Source organism: Pelodiscus sinensis, unplaced genomic scaffold, assembly GCF_049634645.1.
Source record: "Pelodiscus sinensis isolate JC-2024 unplaced genomic scaffold, ASM4963464v1 ctg130, whole genome shotgun sequence".
Classification (NCBI taxonomy): domain Eukaryota; kingdom Metazoa; phylum Chordata; order Testudines; family Trionychidae; genus Pelodiscus; species Pelodiscus sinensis.
The window spans coordinates 1-16,091 of record NW_027466005.1 but is presented as its reverse complement, the minus strand read 5'-3'; the positions used below and the strand labels follow the sequence as shown (position 1 = coordinate 16,091).

Here is a 16,091-nt window from a genome sequence, read left to right as displayed (position 1 = left end):
GGGGCAGGGGGCCGGGCCGCGGGCGCTGTGGGGCGAGGGCTGGGATTGCGGCGGCAGAAGTGGGCGCTAGGGGCCTGTACAACAGGTGCTCAGGCTGCAGCGCTGCGGGGCCCTGGCCTCGGCTCCGGCCTGTTTCCAGGAGGGGCTGGTAGCCTCTAGCCGGCCGCCTGGGGGGTCCCCAGCTGGAGTTCCCTGCAGGGCCTGCGGGGGGGGGCTGGATCCTGCTTCAGCCCAGCCTGCAGGGCAGGGACAGGGGCGCGCTAAGCTCCCGGCTGGGCTCCGGGCCAGGGCCTGGGGGGGGCACTGCGGGGGGGCGCATGCCCACGGGAGGGGCGTAGCGCTGGCGGGGGGGGGGGGGAGAGAAGTCGGAGGGGGGCGGGGCCGGTTGCGTGGCAGCGGTTCTGTCGCGGGGGCGGGGGCTGGGCTGCTTGGCCACGTGATCCCGGCGCGCCTCGCCCCGCTCACTGCACTGCCTCGTCATTGGCCCGAGGCCTCCGGGGGCTCGCTCGCTATTGGTTGGCGGGGCGGTGGGCGCGGCCCCAGCGCCGGTTGTAGGCGGGGCTTGCCGTGACGTAGGGCGGCCAATGGGCCGGCCAGGGCGGGCAGTTTGAATCGGCGGCCGCGGAGCGCGGAGCGGCGCCATGAGGAAGAGGTGAGGGGGGAGGCTGGCCTGGGGCGGGGGGCGGAGGGGGGAGGCTGGCCTGGGGCGGGGGGCGGAGGGGGGAGGCTGGCCGGGGGGGGGCGGAGGCTGGCCTGGGGCCTGGCCGGGGGTGGGCGGAGGCGAGCCGGGGCGGGGGGGGCGGGGAGCCTGGGGCGGGGGGGGGCGGAGGCTGGCCTGGGGCGGGGGGGGGGAGCCTGGCCGGGGGGCGCGGAGGCTGGTGGGGGCCTGGCCGGGGGGGGCAGAGGCTGGCCTGGGCCTGGGGGGGGGGGCAGAGGCTGGCCTGGGCCTGGGGGGGGGGGCAGAGGCTGGCCTGGGCCTGGGGGGGGGAGAGGCGGGGCGGGGGGGGAGCCTGGCTGGGGGGGGGTGGAGGCTGGCCTGGGGCGGGGGGGGGGGAGCCTGGCCGGGGGAGGGCGGAGGCTGGCCGGGGGCGGGGGGGAGGCTGGCGGGGGCTGGCCTGGGGCGGGGGGGAGCCTGGCCGGGGGGGCCCGGGGTGCTGACGGCCCTCCCCCGCGCAGAGGCGGTTCAAGGCAGACTCCGCCATGCGGGGCGAGCGCTCCCGGGCCGGCTGCGCCGCCATCAGCCTGGGCAAAACCCTTTGCGGGCTGGCGGGCGCGGGTCGGATCCGGCTCCAGCAGGGAGGCGCAAAGAGCCTGAGCCCCGCTTCCCGCAGGCCTTGCTCCTGCCAGCCAGTGGCCCAGCCTGACTCCCACTTGGCCTGGCCCCGGCCTGCGGCAGTAGCATAGCGAAGTGGTCCCCTGGGGGGCAGGTTCGTATGCGTGTCGGTAGGTCCCAGCACAGCGCTCCCATCCCTATGGCAGACCAGGGCAACCCCGCCCCCGCTCCATGCTAGCCTGTCCTGCTCTGATCTGCCCCCCCCCCCCTCAGCTCCCACTGTCCCTCGAGGGGGCGGAAGCTGAAAAGGCAGGGATGGAATGGAGACGAGCAAGGGGGCAGAGCCAGCCAGGTTGCTACTGCTGCCAGCTCCAGGCCTCCCCCTAATTCTCCAGACCACACAAGACCCGCATCTGTCATATGACTGGGGGAGCTTTGGAAACAAGCCCAAACATCGGTGGAGTTGGGCCCACGTTGCTGAACAGCAGCGACACATGGCCGCCCCCGGCCTACGCAGATTTGACCTCCGTAATTGTCACTAGTGAAACGTGCTGAGATGTTGCATCCAGTTCTGTCCCACGGCGGAGGTTAATTGCAGGCATTGGGAGAAGAGCCACGCGAATGATTAGCGAGTAGAAGTATGTGGGTGGTGAGCTCCAGGAGCTCGCTCTGTTTATCTTAACACAGGCTGCGAAGGGGCTCTAGTTAGTCTGTGCCATGCAATAGCGCAGTCTCACAGGCATGACTATGTCCAATGGCTGGAAGCGGGAGCTAGACAGTCAGCCTGGAGACAAGGTGTGACGTCTAACAGGGAGGCCGCTGAACACTGGAACAATTTCCCCAGGGTTGCGGCGGGTTCTCCACCCAGGCAATTTTCTAATCCAGACTGAATGGTTTCCTAACCGCTCTGCTCCAGGACTTGGGGTGAGGTGGATCTCTGGCTGTGATGCAAGAGTCTGACTAGATGCTCACAACCCTGTCCGGCCTTGGAATCTACACCTTTGTAAGGAATGAAAGGGTGGCATTCCGAAAAGCAGGCCTTGCCAAGCGCCCTTGGTTTCATTCCGTCAGGTTACAACAGTGGTTGAGACGTTACTTAGCGATCTAGGCTGCGGAAGGCGCTCAGTTAGTACCGCACTCCGTGCTGATTTGCACAACGCGCCCTACGCAATGTCTAGGAACACGTGTTACATGGCTTCAGACTGGCGGCTGACAGGTCCCCAGTGATCGACAGGGAGTCCTTGCTGGATGGAAATGTTTCCAGTGGGGTTCCACTTGGCATGTCGAACCCTCTTCAATTGGCCAGTTAAATGTTACGTTTAACAGGTCGACCGATTAAACGGGCAGGCAGTCTGCAGCAACCCTTCCCCCACCCTGCTGCTGGAGCACCTCTACCAAGGAGCGCCCGGCCTGTTCTCCCCTTCTCCGCTGCCTCTGATACAGAGGAGGCAGCAGCACGGGAGGGTGGGGGAGCCTTGCTTGGGGCGTGGGAGTTAGCCGTTTGCACATGTGCACTAATGCATGCCTAGGCCCCGGCGATCACTTCCATAGCAGCTTGTCCTATGCTTGCTGGTAATTCTGCAGGGGGCAGTAGTTAGGTTATGGGATCCAACCCCATGTCCTGCCCCCAGTCCTGGGGCATGCCTCGGTCCCGAGGGCTTAAACCCCGGAGTAAGCCTACCACTGCTAGGGGGTGGTTCTGCTTCTGCAGAAGAGGGTAGTGCTGGTTTGGCATTTAAACCCACTTGAATGTCGAGTGCTCGGCCAGTTCACTTCCAGCCCTGCGCTTCCTTGTGGTTGGCACTGACCACTGGGGGAGTGTTCCATGTGCATGGCACAACAGCATCTTCCTCTTGGGCATGTGTGTGTCTGGCACGAGGGGTCCTGGATGGGCTGGGTCCTGCAGGCTGTGGCAATGCCCTTGGCCAGAAGGGAGACAGGAAGTGCTTGGTCCTTCTGCTTCCTCACAGTCTGGACCCAGTTCTTTGGGTGGGCCTGTCAGCCAGAGAGCAGCGATCCTTACAGCCAGCCCAGAGAAGTGTGTCTCCCCCCCTCCCCCTCCAAATCTCCTGCAAGAGCGAGCTGGTCTCAGTGAAGCCATTGGCCAGGCATGTGCTACCAGTCTCCCTCCTTCCTCAGCGAGGTGCTGGCTGCAGAGTCAGTGGCATGTCTGAACAAAGCGCTGGGCCACCTTCGGGACATCTGGGAGGAGATTGGGATCCCGGAGGAGCAGCGGCTGCAGCGCACAGAAGTGGTGAAGAAGCACATCAAGGTGAGTGCTCTTCCCTCGAGCACCCTTTGCTCTGCCAGAGACGCGGGAAGGGACCAACAGACCCGCCGTGCGCACCAACGCACCAGGGGAGCAGCTGTTCTGCCTTGGCAGGGAGGGGCTGGCGGGGAAGGGGGTGACAACATCAGAACGGCACTTTGGGTCAGCCCACGGGTCCAGTCTGCAGTGGCCAGTGCATGTGGGACCCGTTCCAAACCCCTCATCATTTTAGTTGCTTTTTTCTGAACCTTTTAAAATGCCAAAATGTCTTTTTTGAGGTGAGGAGACCACATCTGTACCCAGTATTCAAGATGTGGGCGTCCCATAGTTTTATACAAGGCAGTAAGATAGTCTGGGTCTTATTTTCTACCCCTTTTTTAATAATTCCTAATATTCTATTGGCTCTTTTGGCTGCCGCTGCACACTGCGTGGATGTTTTCAGAGAGCTGCCCATGATAAATCCAAGATCTCTTTCTTATTAGTTGTAGCCAAATTAGCCCCCATGATACTGTACATCTAGCTGGGGTTATTTTTTCCAATGTGCATTACTTTACACTTATCCACATTACATTTCATTTGCCATTTTGTTGCCCAGTCACTCAGTTTGGTGAGCTGTTTTTGAACTTCTTCAGTCTGCTTTGGTCTTGACTACCATGAGCAGTTTAGTATCGTCTGCACACTTTGCCACCTCCCTGCTCACCCTTATAGATCATTTATGAATAGGACTGGTCCCAGGACTGACCCTCTCCAGTCTGAAAATGTAGCATTTATTGCTACCCTTTGTCTCCTGTCCTTTAACCAGTTCTCAGTCCATGGAAGGACCTTCCCTCTTATCCCGTGACAGCTTAATTTACACCGATGGCAGCTACACCCCCTGGGAAGGGCCCACTTTGGGTGCCAGTGCCAATTCTTTTTGGGTGACAAGTTGCCAGCTCGGCCAACTTCTCTTGCTCTGGGTCCCAGGGCCTCCAGAGATGTGCCGGTTTCTCTGGTGTCCCCTGGCACCTATGGCAAGGATGGTGGACAGCCAAGAGTGGGGAAGGGCCAAGGTCGGTGCGGGAGGCAGGGAGGCTGGCGGGAGGCCGGAGCTGCAAAGTGGGCTCTCCTACGCATCCCCCGCTGCTCCTCCCTGCCCACACACTGTCGCTTGCTGCAGGGGCTGCTGGACATGATGGTTGCGGAGGAGGAGAGCCTGAAGGAGCGTCTGCTGAAAAGCATTGCCCTGTGTCGCAAGGAGCTGGACACGCTCTGCAAGGAGCTCCAGCTGGACCCCTTTGAGGTGGGCTGCAGGGCCTGTCCCTGGGATTCCCTGCTGTCTGTCCAGCCCGGGGCTGTGCACAGGGCCCCCACTTGCTGGCAAGCTGTGTCCCCAGGTCTGTCCCCTGAAAGCTCGTCAGCGAGCTGGGGGGAGCTCAGCCCTGGACTGCCACAAATGTGCAGCCAGTGTGGGAGGGGGGGCAGAGTGTGAGGGAGCATGTGTGGGGGGAGGGGTGGGGAAAGTGAGTGGGGGGGCGTGCGTGCGAAGCGTGTGCATGCGGGGGAGGAGTGGGGGAGCGTGTGCGTGGGAGGGGTGGCGTGGGAGTGGCAGCTGCGTGAAGCGTGTGCAAAGGGGCAGGGGGAGCGTGAGTGGGGAGGCGGGCATGTGAAGCGTGTGCATGCGGGGCGACGGGAGGGCAGAGTGGGGTGGGCAGGTGTGTGAAGCGTGTGCATGCGGGTTGTGGGGGACGTGTGGGCATGTGGGGGGAGGGGCGGCATGTGAGTGGGGGGCGGGCATGAAGCATGCGCATGCGGGGCGTGGGGGCGGGCGTGCGAAGCAGGGGGAAGGGGCGGGGGGGCTGCAGGCTCCGAGCGGAGCCGGGGGGCTCTTGACCATGGCCCAGGGGTGGCGCTGGCGTGGGGAGCTGGGCTGACAGGTCCCGCTCTCAGGAGGAGGACAGCACCATCCTGCAGCTGGAGAAGGACTTGCGCACCCGCCTGGAGGTTCTGCTGAAGCAGAAGAGAGAGAGGAAGCAGGAGCTGAAGACGTTGCAAGAGCGAGAGCAGGACTTGTGCGAGCTGCTCTGCGCGAGCCCCTACAGCATCGACAGCAGCTCTGTGCCCAGCCTGGAGGAGCTCGACCGCTTCCGGCGCCACCTGGCCGCACTGGCTGCTGAGAAGGTCTGGGGCTGGCTGGGCGCGTGAGCGGGCAGAGCTCTGTGGGGCGGGCAGGGAGCTGAGGGACTAGCCGTCCCCCCCACCCGCCGCCTCTATCGGAAAAAAGCAAGGGGGGAGGAGAGGGGGTGTTTCAAGGCAGCAATTCCCTGTGGCACTGCCCCTTTGAAACGCCATGTGAGGCCAGGGTGAGCTGGCAGTACTGGTCCGGGCTCCTCGCAGCGTTTCGAGGGGCGGAGGCGGGTGCAGCCGGGGCGAGCTGGGAGTACTGGTCCGGGCTCCCCGCGGCGTTTCGAGGGGTGGAGGCGGGTGCAGCCCGGGGCAAGCTGGGAGTACTGGTCCGGGCTCCCCGCGGCGTTTCGAGGGGCGGAGGCGGGTGCAGCCGGGGCGAGCTGGCAGTACTGGTCCGGGCTCCCCGCGGCGTTTCGAGGGGCGGTGGCGGGTGCAGCCGGGGCGAGCTGGCAGTACTGGTCCGGGCTCCCCGCGGCGTTTCGAGGGGTGGAGGCGGGTGCAGCCGGGGCGAGCTGGCAGTACTGGTCCGGGCTCCCCGCGGCGTTTCGAGGGGCGGTGGCGGGTGCAGCCGGGGCGAGCTGGCAGTACTGGTCCGGGCTCCCCGCGGCGTTTCGAGGGGCGGAGGCGGGTGCAGCCGGGGTGAGCTGGGAGTACTGGTCCAGGCTCCCCACCGCGTTTCGAGGGGCGGAGGCGGGTGCAGCCCGGGGCGAGCTGGCAGTACTGGTCCAGGCTCCCTGCTGCGTTTCGAGGGGCGGTGGCAGGTGCAGCCGGGGCGAGCTGGCAGTACTGGTCCGGGCTCCCTGCGGCGTTTCGAGGGGCGGAGGCGGGTGCAGCCCGGGGCGAGCTGGGAGTACTGGTCCGGGCTCCCTGCGGCGTTTCGAGGGGTGGAGGCGGGTGCAGCCCGGGGCGAGCTGGCAGTACTGGTCCGGGCTCCCTGCGGCGTTTCGAGGGGTGGAGGCGGGTGCAGCCGGGGCGAGCTGGCAGTACTGGTCCGGGCTCCCCGCGGCGTTTCGAGGGGCGGTGGCGGGTGTAGCCGGCGCGAGCTGGGAGTACTGGTCCAGGCTCCCCGCGGCGTTTCGAGGGGCGGAGGCGGGTGCAGCCGGGGCGAGCTGGCAGTACTGGTCCGGGCTCCCCGCGGCGTTTCGAGGGGCGGTGGCGGGTGCAGCCGGGGCGAGCTGGCAGTACTGGTCCAGGCTCCTGGCGGCGTTTCGAGGGGCGGTGGCGGGTGCAGCCGGCGCGAGCTGGGAGTACTGGTCCGGGCTCCCCGCGGCGTTTCGAGGGGCGGAGGCGGGTGCAGCCGGGGCGAGCTGGGAGTAGTGGTCCGGGCTCCTCGCGGCGTTTCGAGGGGCGGTGGCAGGTGCAGCCCGGGGCGAGCTGGCAGTACTGGTCCGGGCTCCCCGCGGCGTTTCGAGGGGCGGTGGCGGGTGCAGCCGGGGCGAGCTGGGAGTACTGGTCCGGGCTCCCCGCGGCGTTTCGAGGGGCGGAGGCGGGTGCAGCCGGGGCGAGCTGGCAGTACTGGTCCGGGCTCCTCACGGCGTTTCGAGGGGCGGAGGCGGGTGCAGCCGGGGCGAGCTGGCAGTACTGGTCCGGGCTCCCCGCGGCGTTTCGAGGGGCGGAGGCGGGTGCAGCCGGGGCGAGCTGGCAGTACTGGTCCGGGCTCCCCGCGGCGTTTCGAGGGGCGGTGGCGGGTGCAGCCGGGGCGAGCTGGCAGTACTGGTCCGGGCTCCCCGCGGCGTTTCGAGGGGCGGAGGCGGGTGCAGCCGGGGCGAGCTGGCAGTACTGGTCCGGGCTCCCCGCGGCGTTTCGAGGGGCGGTGGCGGGTGCAGCCGGGGCGAGCTGGGAGTACTGGTCCCAGCTGGGGACTCTGCTGACCCTGGGCTACCCCTGGCGCTTCTGCTTTGAAACGCCGCGGGCTCACGGGGCCAGCGGGGCACTGCCCTGGGTTGGTGCGCTTCGCAGGCGGCCGCGCTGTGTCGACTGATCGTGTAGTCGGTGCGAATTGCACGGCCTTTCCACTCAGCCAGTCTGTCGACATGGCCGCCCTGGCCTCTAGTGCTGCGTGCTTTCCACCTGCAGGGCCGCAGGAGGGAGGAGTTCGTCAGCATCAAGCGGCAGATTATCCTCTGCATGGAGGAGCTGGAGCATGTGCCTGACACCAGCTTTGAGCGGGATGTGGTGTGTGAGGACGAGGACGCCTTCTGCCTGTCGCTGGAGAACATAGCCGCGCTCAGGGCGCTGCTGCAGCAGGTACGGGTCCCGGCCTGGGGGCGAGGGGCTTGCGGGGAGGCGTGTGCTGCCCGGATGCTGAGCCTGTGCTCCCCCTGCTCCAGCTGGAGGCCCGGAGAGCTGTAAACGAGGCTGCCTGCGGCGAGCTGCGTGTCAGAGTGGTGGCGCTGTGGGCCAGGCTGCAGGTGCCCGCGGAGGAGAGAGACGCCTTTGCCCCGTACATGACCGGCTCCAGAGCCCACACCAGGAAAGCTGTAAGGAGACCCCGCCCGTCTGCGCCCTTGGGGGAGAGGGGGGTGCCAGGCCTGCGCTGAATGGTGGCCGCGGGCGCCTGGGCTCATGCCAGCCGCTGCAGGCTGGTGCTGCCTGGCACCCAGCGCTTGGCCTGCTCTCTCCTGGTCTCTAGCTGCAGCTGGAGGTGGAGCGCCTGGAGGAGCTGAAGCTACAGAACATGAAGAGGGTGATGGCAGCGATCCGCGCGGAGCTGGCCGCCTACTGGGACATGTGCTTCTACGGCCCAGAGCAGCGCCGCGCCTTTGCCCCGTACTACGAGGGTGCGTAGGAGGCCTGGGTGGGGCCATGCAGGGTGCTCCCCAGAGGAGCACTGCTCAGCGGCCTGGCCGGGGCTCCCTGGTGACTGCTCTGTCCCTGTGCAGAGGACTGCACGGAGGCCCTGCTGCAGCTCCACGAGGCAGAGGTGGGGCGAGTGAAGCGTTACTACGAGATGCACAAAGAGCTCTTCGAAGCTGTTCAGAAGTGGGAGGAAAACTGGAGGCTGTTCCTGGAGCTGGAGGTACTGTCCCTGCAGGGAGCAGACCAGACTGGGTCTAGCAGGTTTCCAGCCGTGTGCGGAATAAATGTTTTATGTGCACGGGAGCATGTGTGGCTGTGCACCACCATAGCAATAAAACCCAGCACTGCTGGGGGCACTAGAAGCTCTCCTGAGTGGCTGCACAAGCGCGCCGGGGCCAGGGCCGAGGGAGGCCAGGACGCCCCCGGCTGCGTTTGGGGAGATGGGCAGGTGGAGAGGGCGCGGGAGGCTGGCCTGGCTGACACAGACCATGGTACTGCCAGCAGGGTGGGGGCAGAGGTGGGTGTCACAAGTGACCTGTCTGCTTGGCTTCCTCCCCTCTGGCCTGTACATCAGAGAAAAGCAACGGACCCGAGCCGCTTTGCTAACCGAGGAGGCAACCTCCTGAGGGAAGAGAAGCAGCGAGCCAAACTGCAGAAGACTCTCCCCAAGGTAGGGGCTGGGGTGGGAGGCGGGGCGTGGCAGGGAAAGCAGGCTGCGAGGCCACGGGGTCTGTCCAGCTCGGCCCCGCAGCCCCCCGCGGCAGCTCACGGGCTCTCTCGTCCAGCTGGAGGAGGAGCTGAGAGTTCGCATTGAGGGCTGGGAGCACGAGCAGGAGACGGCCTTCTTGGTGAACGGGCAGCGGTTCATGGCGTACGTGAGCGAGCAGTGGCAGCTGCAGCGGCTGGAGAAAGAGAGGGAGAAGCAGGAGCGGGTGAGTGCAGGGCTGATGGGAGGGGTCCCAGGTGCACGTGCACCCCCCGGGACAGGCCCTTTCCTCCTGTGTGAGCCGGCTCGGGCTGTGGGTGCAGCCCAGTAACCCCCACTCCGGGGGGCGAAGCTTTGCCATGATTCCACGCGTGGCCAGAGCTAGTGGCCCAGTGGTGTGTGGCAGGTGCGGCCCCGTGCCCTGCGCTGCCCCCGGCCGCGCTCATTCACAGCTGAGCCATGGCGTGCCCCTCTGTCCCCCCCACCCCCCGGGCTGGTGAGTTACTGGGGCCAGCACGGTGCGGTGCCCGGTCGCTGGGGCTAGAAGTGTGTCTCGTGCAGCAACTGAAGAAGAGCCGCCAGATCGAGGAGGAGATGCTGTACGGCAGCGCCCCCAGAACGCCCAGCAAGCGCCGCGGCCTCGGCGCCAACACCCCCGGCAAAGTGAGGAAGGTAAATGGGCCGCGCTGCCCGGCAAGGCGGCTGGGCTGTGCTGCCAGCGCCGTGTTCCTAGCAGCCCGGCCAGCGGGTGTCTTCGGCGGAGGGGAGTCAAACGGTGCCTGGTGCCGTGGCCCTGAGTCCTGCCTTGCCGGGCTCCTGGGGAGCGGGACCTTGCGGCCGGCAGCCGGAGCCCTCGGCTGATCGCCAGGGCGGTGGGGAGACGGGCTCCAGCGGGCATCGGGCCCGGCGGGCTGCGGCTCGCATCCGTGCGAAGGGCCCTGGGCAGGGCTGCTCCTCTGTTCTCCCTGCCGGGCCGGGCCCACCCTCTCCTAAGCTCTGGAAAGGGGGCTGTAGTGCTGTGGCGACCAGCAGGGCCCGGGTACGACCTAGGCGGAGTGGCCTGCCCCGTGCCGGGCGGGGGCGCTGGATATACTGTGCCGTGTGCGCGCCCCTCCAGGGACTGCCGGGGCAAGCGTCCCGCAGCGGCGCATGGGGCGCGCAGGGCTAAGGACACAAGTGGCCCCTCGGGCATTGGTCTCTTAGCGCCCTTCCCCCACTGCTGCCTCGGGCTCCACGTGGGCCCCGGGGCTTCCCTCGCTGATCTCTGCTTTCCCTGCAGCTCAATGCCACGGCCAGCGCCACTCCCAACTGCTCGAGCCGCTCCGCCTTCGGGGGGGCGCTCTTCCACTCCCCCGTGGCCCGGCCACCGCCCTCCGGAGGCAAGGTAAGCCCCGCCTCCAGCGCTGGGGGCAGAGGCTCAGCACATACCAAGCTGCAGTCCCTGCCTTGCGGAGCCCCAGCTCCTGGGCCCCAGGGAAATCCGTGGTCAGCTGCCAGGGCGCTGGGTAAAGCCCTGCCCTGGGCAGCATGGGAGCCGGTGGATGCAGAGAATGGGGTGCAGCCCTCGGGGCGAGCTGCGTGGGGACCTGGGCTCAGCTGCAGCTGGAGAAGGCCTGGGGGGGTGCAGGGAAGCGGGGCTCTGCGTGTGTCCAACCAGCCGTGTTTCCCCTGCTCTAGCCCGGCCAGCCTGCTCGGACCCCCGCCCGCGTGGCCAGGAAGCCCCTGCTCTCAGCACACGCAGAGCGGAATAAGGAGAACGTGTCCCAGCTGAACGGAACCGCCCTGAGTGGTGGGTGCACCCCCACAGCCCCCGCCCAGCGTACCTGCAGCATTAACTCTGTTGCCAGCACCTATTCTGAGTTTGCGGTAATTCACCTTCCTAACCCGTCCAGTCTGGGCAGCACAGCGGGCAGGGGGCCGGCGCACCCAGAGCCCCCATCCTGCCACTGCACGTGCTCCCAGGAGCGCCTGGCTCCGCGACCCGGGGGCCCGTGGGACCTGGCCTTTCCGGCCAACGTGCTCCCCAGCCACGGGGTCCTGGGCTGCATGGGGGTGTCCGGCGGCCTCCTGCCCGTTCTCACTGGCTGCTCGGTGTCCCTCCCGCTGCACCAGGGGAGAACAGGGCTCCAGCCCTCGGCCCACGGAGCTGCTGGCAAAGCGCTGGCTCCGGCACGGCCCCTGCAGCTGCAAGGGGCGGCGAAGCGCAGCTCGGCTCTGGGGGAGCCTGCGCATGCTGGGCCCATCTCTGCCTGGCCTTGCAGTGCCTCAGCAGCCTCCCTTCCCCCATTGCCAAAGGCCAGGCCGTGCTCCAGCCCCTGGCCATGGGTGGCGGGCCCCCGTGTCCCTGGCTTGCTCGCGGCCATTGCACGCTGGGTGTGCGTGCGGGACGGTCCAAAGGGAGCATCGCTCCCCCACCTTGCCACCAGTGCCCGTGCACCAGCGCTGCCCCGTGGCGGGGCTAGGGCCTAGTGACTCTGCGTGGAGCTGTGTCCCCTGCGGCCCCTTAGCCGGAGGGGCTCAGGCTCTGGGCACGGTGCTGTGGCCTCCCATGGGGTGCTCAGCTGGCACTGCCAAGTGAAAGAAGCCAGCAACAGGCTGCTCTGCCCGCCAAGGCAAGGAGCAGGGGCGGTGAGCTCACACCCCCACCTGGGCAGGCAACACTCCCCCAGGGCGGGGTTCCCTGTCCCTGCCGGTGCCACCCGCAGGTCTGGGGTAAGTCTGCCTTGGGCCCAGCCTGTGGGTTCCATTCGCCCCCTCAGCCTGCCAGCTGCAGCACTGCCGCCCCCACTGGTCTCGGGATTGCAGGCGCCTCTCCACAGGCGCTGCACGCCGCTCGCGTGTCCCGGGAGGAGGCACGTCTAGCCGGGTGAGCCTGGTACTGGAGCTGGAACCCTGCTCCCTGCGCAGTCCAGGCCACGGTGCCCCTCGATAGCGCTGCTGCCCCCATACGTGTTCCTGTGGCCCAAGCCTGGCTCCATGCCAGTTCAGCTGGCGGGTGAGGGGGCTGCCCTGAGCAAGGCCCCCGCCTCCCTGTTTGTCCTGTGCCGAGGCGGAGGCAGGGTCCCTCACGCTGCCCTCCACAGCCACCTCCCAGGGCGAGGGCTCCATGGGCGGCCTGCCTCCGGCATCACCCCCACAACTGAGAAATGGAGAAACATTGTGGGGCAGTGCTCCTGGCCCAGGGTGGCACCCTGCCTGTCTCCCCCGAGCTCTGCCCCCCTGCTGGGTTCTACCTCCTCCCCCTGCTCAGGGCTGGCCCAAAAGGAAGCAGGGTCCCTGTGGCAGGACAGGGCCAGTGCATGTGCTCGTGCGCTCCGCCCTGGGCCGGTCCTGCAGCCCAGCCTGGCCCTGGCAGCGGCTACCCACAGCGGGGCAGTGCACAAGCGCAGGGCCTCTCGCCTCCTTGGGGCACTCAAAGTCCAGGGGTCCGTCAGCACAACTACGATGTGGAGAAAACAGCGTTTTGGTTTTTACAGCGCTTTGCTTTTCTGCTTTTTACACCCAAAAACTCCAGCGCCCGCCTGGCTGCCAGTAAGTTCAAACACGTGTTGTAACGGTAGGAAAAACGGTCTGAAAACTGTGGGTCGTGGGGCTACTTGTGCCGTGTTTCTCCAGCAGCCCAGTCTCGGGGGAGGTGGGCAGCATGGTCCAGCGAGCCCTTCCGGCCCAGCCCTGCTGCCTCCTCATTCCCGGTTTCCTCTTCCTGCAGCGCGAGCTTTCAAAGGCTTCCAGATCTGACAGCAGCGTCCGGATCCTCAACTCGACCAGCACCAACCTGCACTGCTGAGGTGACGGCAGCCACCCAGGCTCTGGCTCGCGGGATGCGCTGCAGCCTGCCTGCAGCCCAGCGCCTCCCCTGGCTTCCAGGTGCTGCTGCGCTCCTGCGTGGCCAGCAGGGACTGTGGCAGGGGCCAGCAGCGGGGGGGAGGGAGATGTTTTTAATGGTTTATACTGCGGAGACTTTCATGCTTTGTTAGATGCAATATTTTCAAGAGTAGGGCTGCCCTGCTCTTCGTACACTACTGCGCCTTGCTCTGCGTACACTACTGCACCAGCCTGTGGGCCCTTGGGAGGGAGAAGTGGGGCAGCCAGAGCCCCCCTCAGCTGCTCCTTGGCCTGCCTTGCTGGTAATTCCCTAGGTCCCAGTGGCTGTGCTAGCACTGCAGGGGGCTGGGCTGCTGCAGGAGCATTTCAAGAGCTGCTTCCTTTAAGGCCCTCCCTGGCAGGCGCGATGCAGGGGAGGGGCAGTGTGGAATTAAGTGTACAGTTCACTGCAGAAAATACATGGAGCAGCATCTGGCCTGGTGTTCTGCCTCATGTCTGGGGGGGGGGGGGTGGGGGGCAGCTGCAGCCAGGGCAGGTGTCGGCTGGACCACAGTCAGTTCAGCTCTGTGCCCAAGTGTCATCCCCGGTGCCTCTGGCCTCAGCCTCCCCTGTCTCTGCAGCGCAGACGTACGTGTTCCAGGGGCCGCAGACCACGTCCTCCACGCTGAGCCCACGGGCAGGGAAGTAGCCCACCTGCTGGGGCCGGTCCAAACTGGCGCTGTCCCCGTGGCCGAGCTGGCCGTATTTACCTGCAGACCAGAGTGGGGGCTGAGTGCAGGCTCCGGGTGGCTGCTCCCCCCCCCCCGCCCAGCGGTGCCCCCACTTACCCCAGCCCCAGGTGTAGAGCACCCCTGTCCCTGCAAACAAAGAGCAGCTGTCAGCTGGGGCCCCCAGGAGTGAGGGCCTGACCTCCCCCCCTGCCCAGGCCTACAGGCATGGGGTGCACAGTACAACATCCCCCTGGGGGGCCGGGCACGGGAGTGGCCAGTTCAAACTGGGGCTGGTAAGGGACTAGTGGACCAGTGGAGTCTCTCCTCCCCCGCCCCCCAGCAGGCAGAACAGCAACGAGGGGGGAGTTCAAAGCAGCCAGGCCACACGGCTGGTCCCCAGCTCAGCTGTGTGGGGCTGCCCCTTTGAAACACCCCCTGCCCTTTCAAAGGGGCAGCCCCGAGGCAGCAGGACTTCCCTCTGGCCCAGGCTCCTCTGAAATGGCCAAGAGCTAGTGTGCCCCGCGCTGCCCAAGGCGGAATGGGGCCGGGCCAGGCGCCTAGAGGGATGTTCCAGCCTCGTCAGTTACGGGTTTGTTAAGCCAAGGCTCACAGGAGGGATGTTAAGTGACTGGCCACTTGGCTACTCCACCAGTCGCTTCCCCCTCCTTGCATGCTGCCTGGGGGGGGGGGGGGGGCTGCCTTAAACTGGGTCCTGTCAGTACCATCGCCTTGGTGGAGGGAAGGGGGGGAGCAGAGGCCATGTGGGGGACTGGACCTGAACAAGGACTCAGCTGTCCCAGCCACTGCACTAGAGCCGAGCGGCTCCTCCTCCCTGTGAAGGGCAGAGGTGCAGCAGGGCCGGGGCCAGCGCCTCCCCACTGCGCCCAGCTCCTGGCAGCCAGCCCCCCTCCAGTGGAGCCGAGCTAGGGAATATTACTGGGGGGGGCCAGGCTCTGCTGCCCATCCCCATGAGCCTGGGCAGAGCACTAGCCAGCCTCCCGCAGGCCAGCTGGGCCCCCTGCCCTCCTCCCTGGCCCAGCCCCCAAGCCCTGGACTGGCACTTACGGGTCACAGCAGCAGTGTGGCGGGAGCCGCAGCTCACCTTGCTGACCTCTGCCCCCGCTGGTAGGTCCAGCAAAGCGGGGAGGGCCTGGATGGAAATGAAGTTGGCTGCTTCGGGGCCCTGGCGTGCCTCTCCGGCGGCACTGAGCTCTGCCTCTCCTGGGAACCAGTCAACACCCAGCTCAGCTGCCCCCTCCAGCGTGGATCTGCCCTCCCCCACCCCCGTCCAGCATGCACCCGGGATGGGCTGTTGCCAGAATTCATGCACAGGGCTGGCGGGAGCGAGCCCTTGAGGAGCCTTAGGGAGCAGGCTGCCAGTAGCAGCTCTGGCCCCAGCCCCTTTTCTCCCTACTGGGGCCTGATGCCACCTTGGGGGCAGGGGGAGGGTGCATCCCATCTGGCCTGCAGTACAAGGGCGCCTCACCTGTGCCAGCCCCCTCCTGCTGCCAGGCTGCGGCTGGTGCCAGTATCTCTGCCAGGGCTTTGGATGGCAAAGCCAGCTGCCCCGATTCATTCCAGCCCCACACATAGAGGTCACCTGCCTCTGGAAGACACAAGCCGCACCCAGGGCTGAGCAGCCAGCCAGCGCCATGGCCCCTGGAGCCCCGCTGCTGCCCCAGGAGCAAAGCCCCCCGTAGGGGTGGGGGCGGGGGCTGTGCGTTGGCTCAGCCAGGACATCGCCCCCGGGGCTCGGGCCTTACCGCTGACACTGGCGGAATGCCAGCCTCCAGCTGCCACGTCCCCCATGGGCACCCCGTGCAAGGCCTCCACCAGCCGGGGCTCCGGCGCAGGCTCCAGCGCCCCGTGGCCCCAGCTGCCCGTGTCTGCGGGGACACATAGGACCAGACACAGTCGCTGCGCTGGCTCCCTGCCCTTCCCCGCAGCAGCCCCCCCCCCGGTCTCCCCAGCCCCCCCTTTTCTTGCTCCCCCAAGCGGCTCAGGCCCGCACCCACCTGCCGGCGCCCCAGGTGTAGACGGCCCCGCCGGAGCCCAGCAGCGCCGCGTGCTCGTGGCCCAGCACCAGCTTGCGGGCTCGCAGCGCCGGCGGCAGCGGGCGCAGGAAGGGCGGCGCCGGGCCACGTAGCCGCCGGGGGCCAGGGGCAGGGCCCGGCCGCCTCCCCGGGGTGGAACCGCCGCCGCCAGACGCGCCGCCCGCGGCCCGCGCCCAGCGCCCAGGCCTCCAGCGCCGGCCCCCGCTGCAGCAGCACGTGGCTCTCGGACGCGAGCAGGTCCCGGCAGCGCCCGGGCAGCGCCTCCGCCGGCCGCCCCCGCAGCGCCAGGCGC

At 67.2% G+C, this 16,091-nt stretch overlaps 2 protein-coding genes across 3 annotated transcripts; one reads left to right on the top strand and one right to left on the bottom strand.

Annotated features, from left to right (window-relative positions):
* The first annotated feature begins 447 nt into the window (after nucleotides 1–447).
* PRC1 (protein regulator of cytokinesis 1) lies at nucleotides 448–13,510 on the top strand. Of its 2 annotated transcripts, none has more exons than XM_075918037.1 (14): nucleotides 448–652; nucleotides 3,413–3,545; nucleotides 4,699–4,821; nucleotides 5,469–5,699; nucleotides 7,782–7,952; nucleotides 8,036–8,185; nucleotides 8,338–8,485; nucleotides 8,588–8,724; nucleotides 9,079–9,174; nucleotides 9,290–9,436; nucleotides 9,772–9,882; nucleotides 10,490–10,594; nucleotides 10,888–11,076; nucleotides 12,920–13,510. In XM_075918037.1, exons 1-14 carry the CDS (start codon nucleotides 642–644, stop codon nucleotides 12,995–12,997), a joined length of 1,830 nt encoding a protein of 609 aa, XP_075774152.1. In that variant the 5' UTR covers nucleotides 448–641; the 3' UTR covers nucleotides 12,998–13,510. The 2 variants fall into 2 exon arrangements, with proteins under 2 accessions (XP_075774152.1, XP_075774153.1); XM_075918038.1 differs by having other exon boundaries at nucleotides 452–652; nucleotides 10,888–10,999.
* RCCD1 (RCC1 domain containing 1) lies at nucleotides 12,658–16,087 on the bottom strand (the record flags this gene model as incomplete). Its single annotated transcript, XM_075918026.1, is given in 9 exon segments — nucleotides 12,658–13,784; nucleotides 13,863–13,892; nucleotides 14,811–14,966; nucleotides 15,232–15,351; nucleotides 15,509–15,617; nucleotides 15,619–15,631; nucleotides 15,761–15,884; nucleotides 15,887–15,910; nucleotides 15,913–16,087. Coding segments are annotated over 9 exon segments (942 nt in total), but the record flags the coding sequence as incomplete, so codon positions are not given.
* Nucleotides 16,088–16,091: the final 4 nt, after the last annotated feature.

Bases quoted from the DNA above. Each gene is read 5' to 3' on its own strand.
- PRC1 (XM_075918037.1), top strand. The intron at 7,953-8,035 runs GTACGGGTCCCG...CCCCTGCTCCAG, and splicing joins TCAGGGCGCTGCTGCAGCAG to CTGGAGGCCCGGAGAGCTGT. The intron at 8,186-8,337 runs GTAAGGAGACCC...CCTGGTCTCTAG, and splicing joins GAGCCCACACCAGGAAAGCT to CTGCAGCTGGAGGTGGAGCG.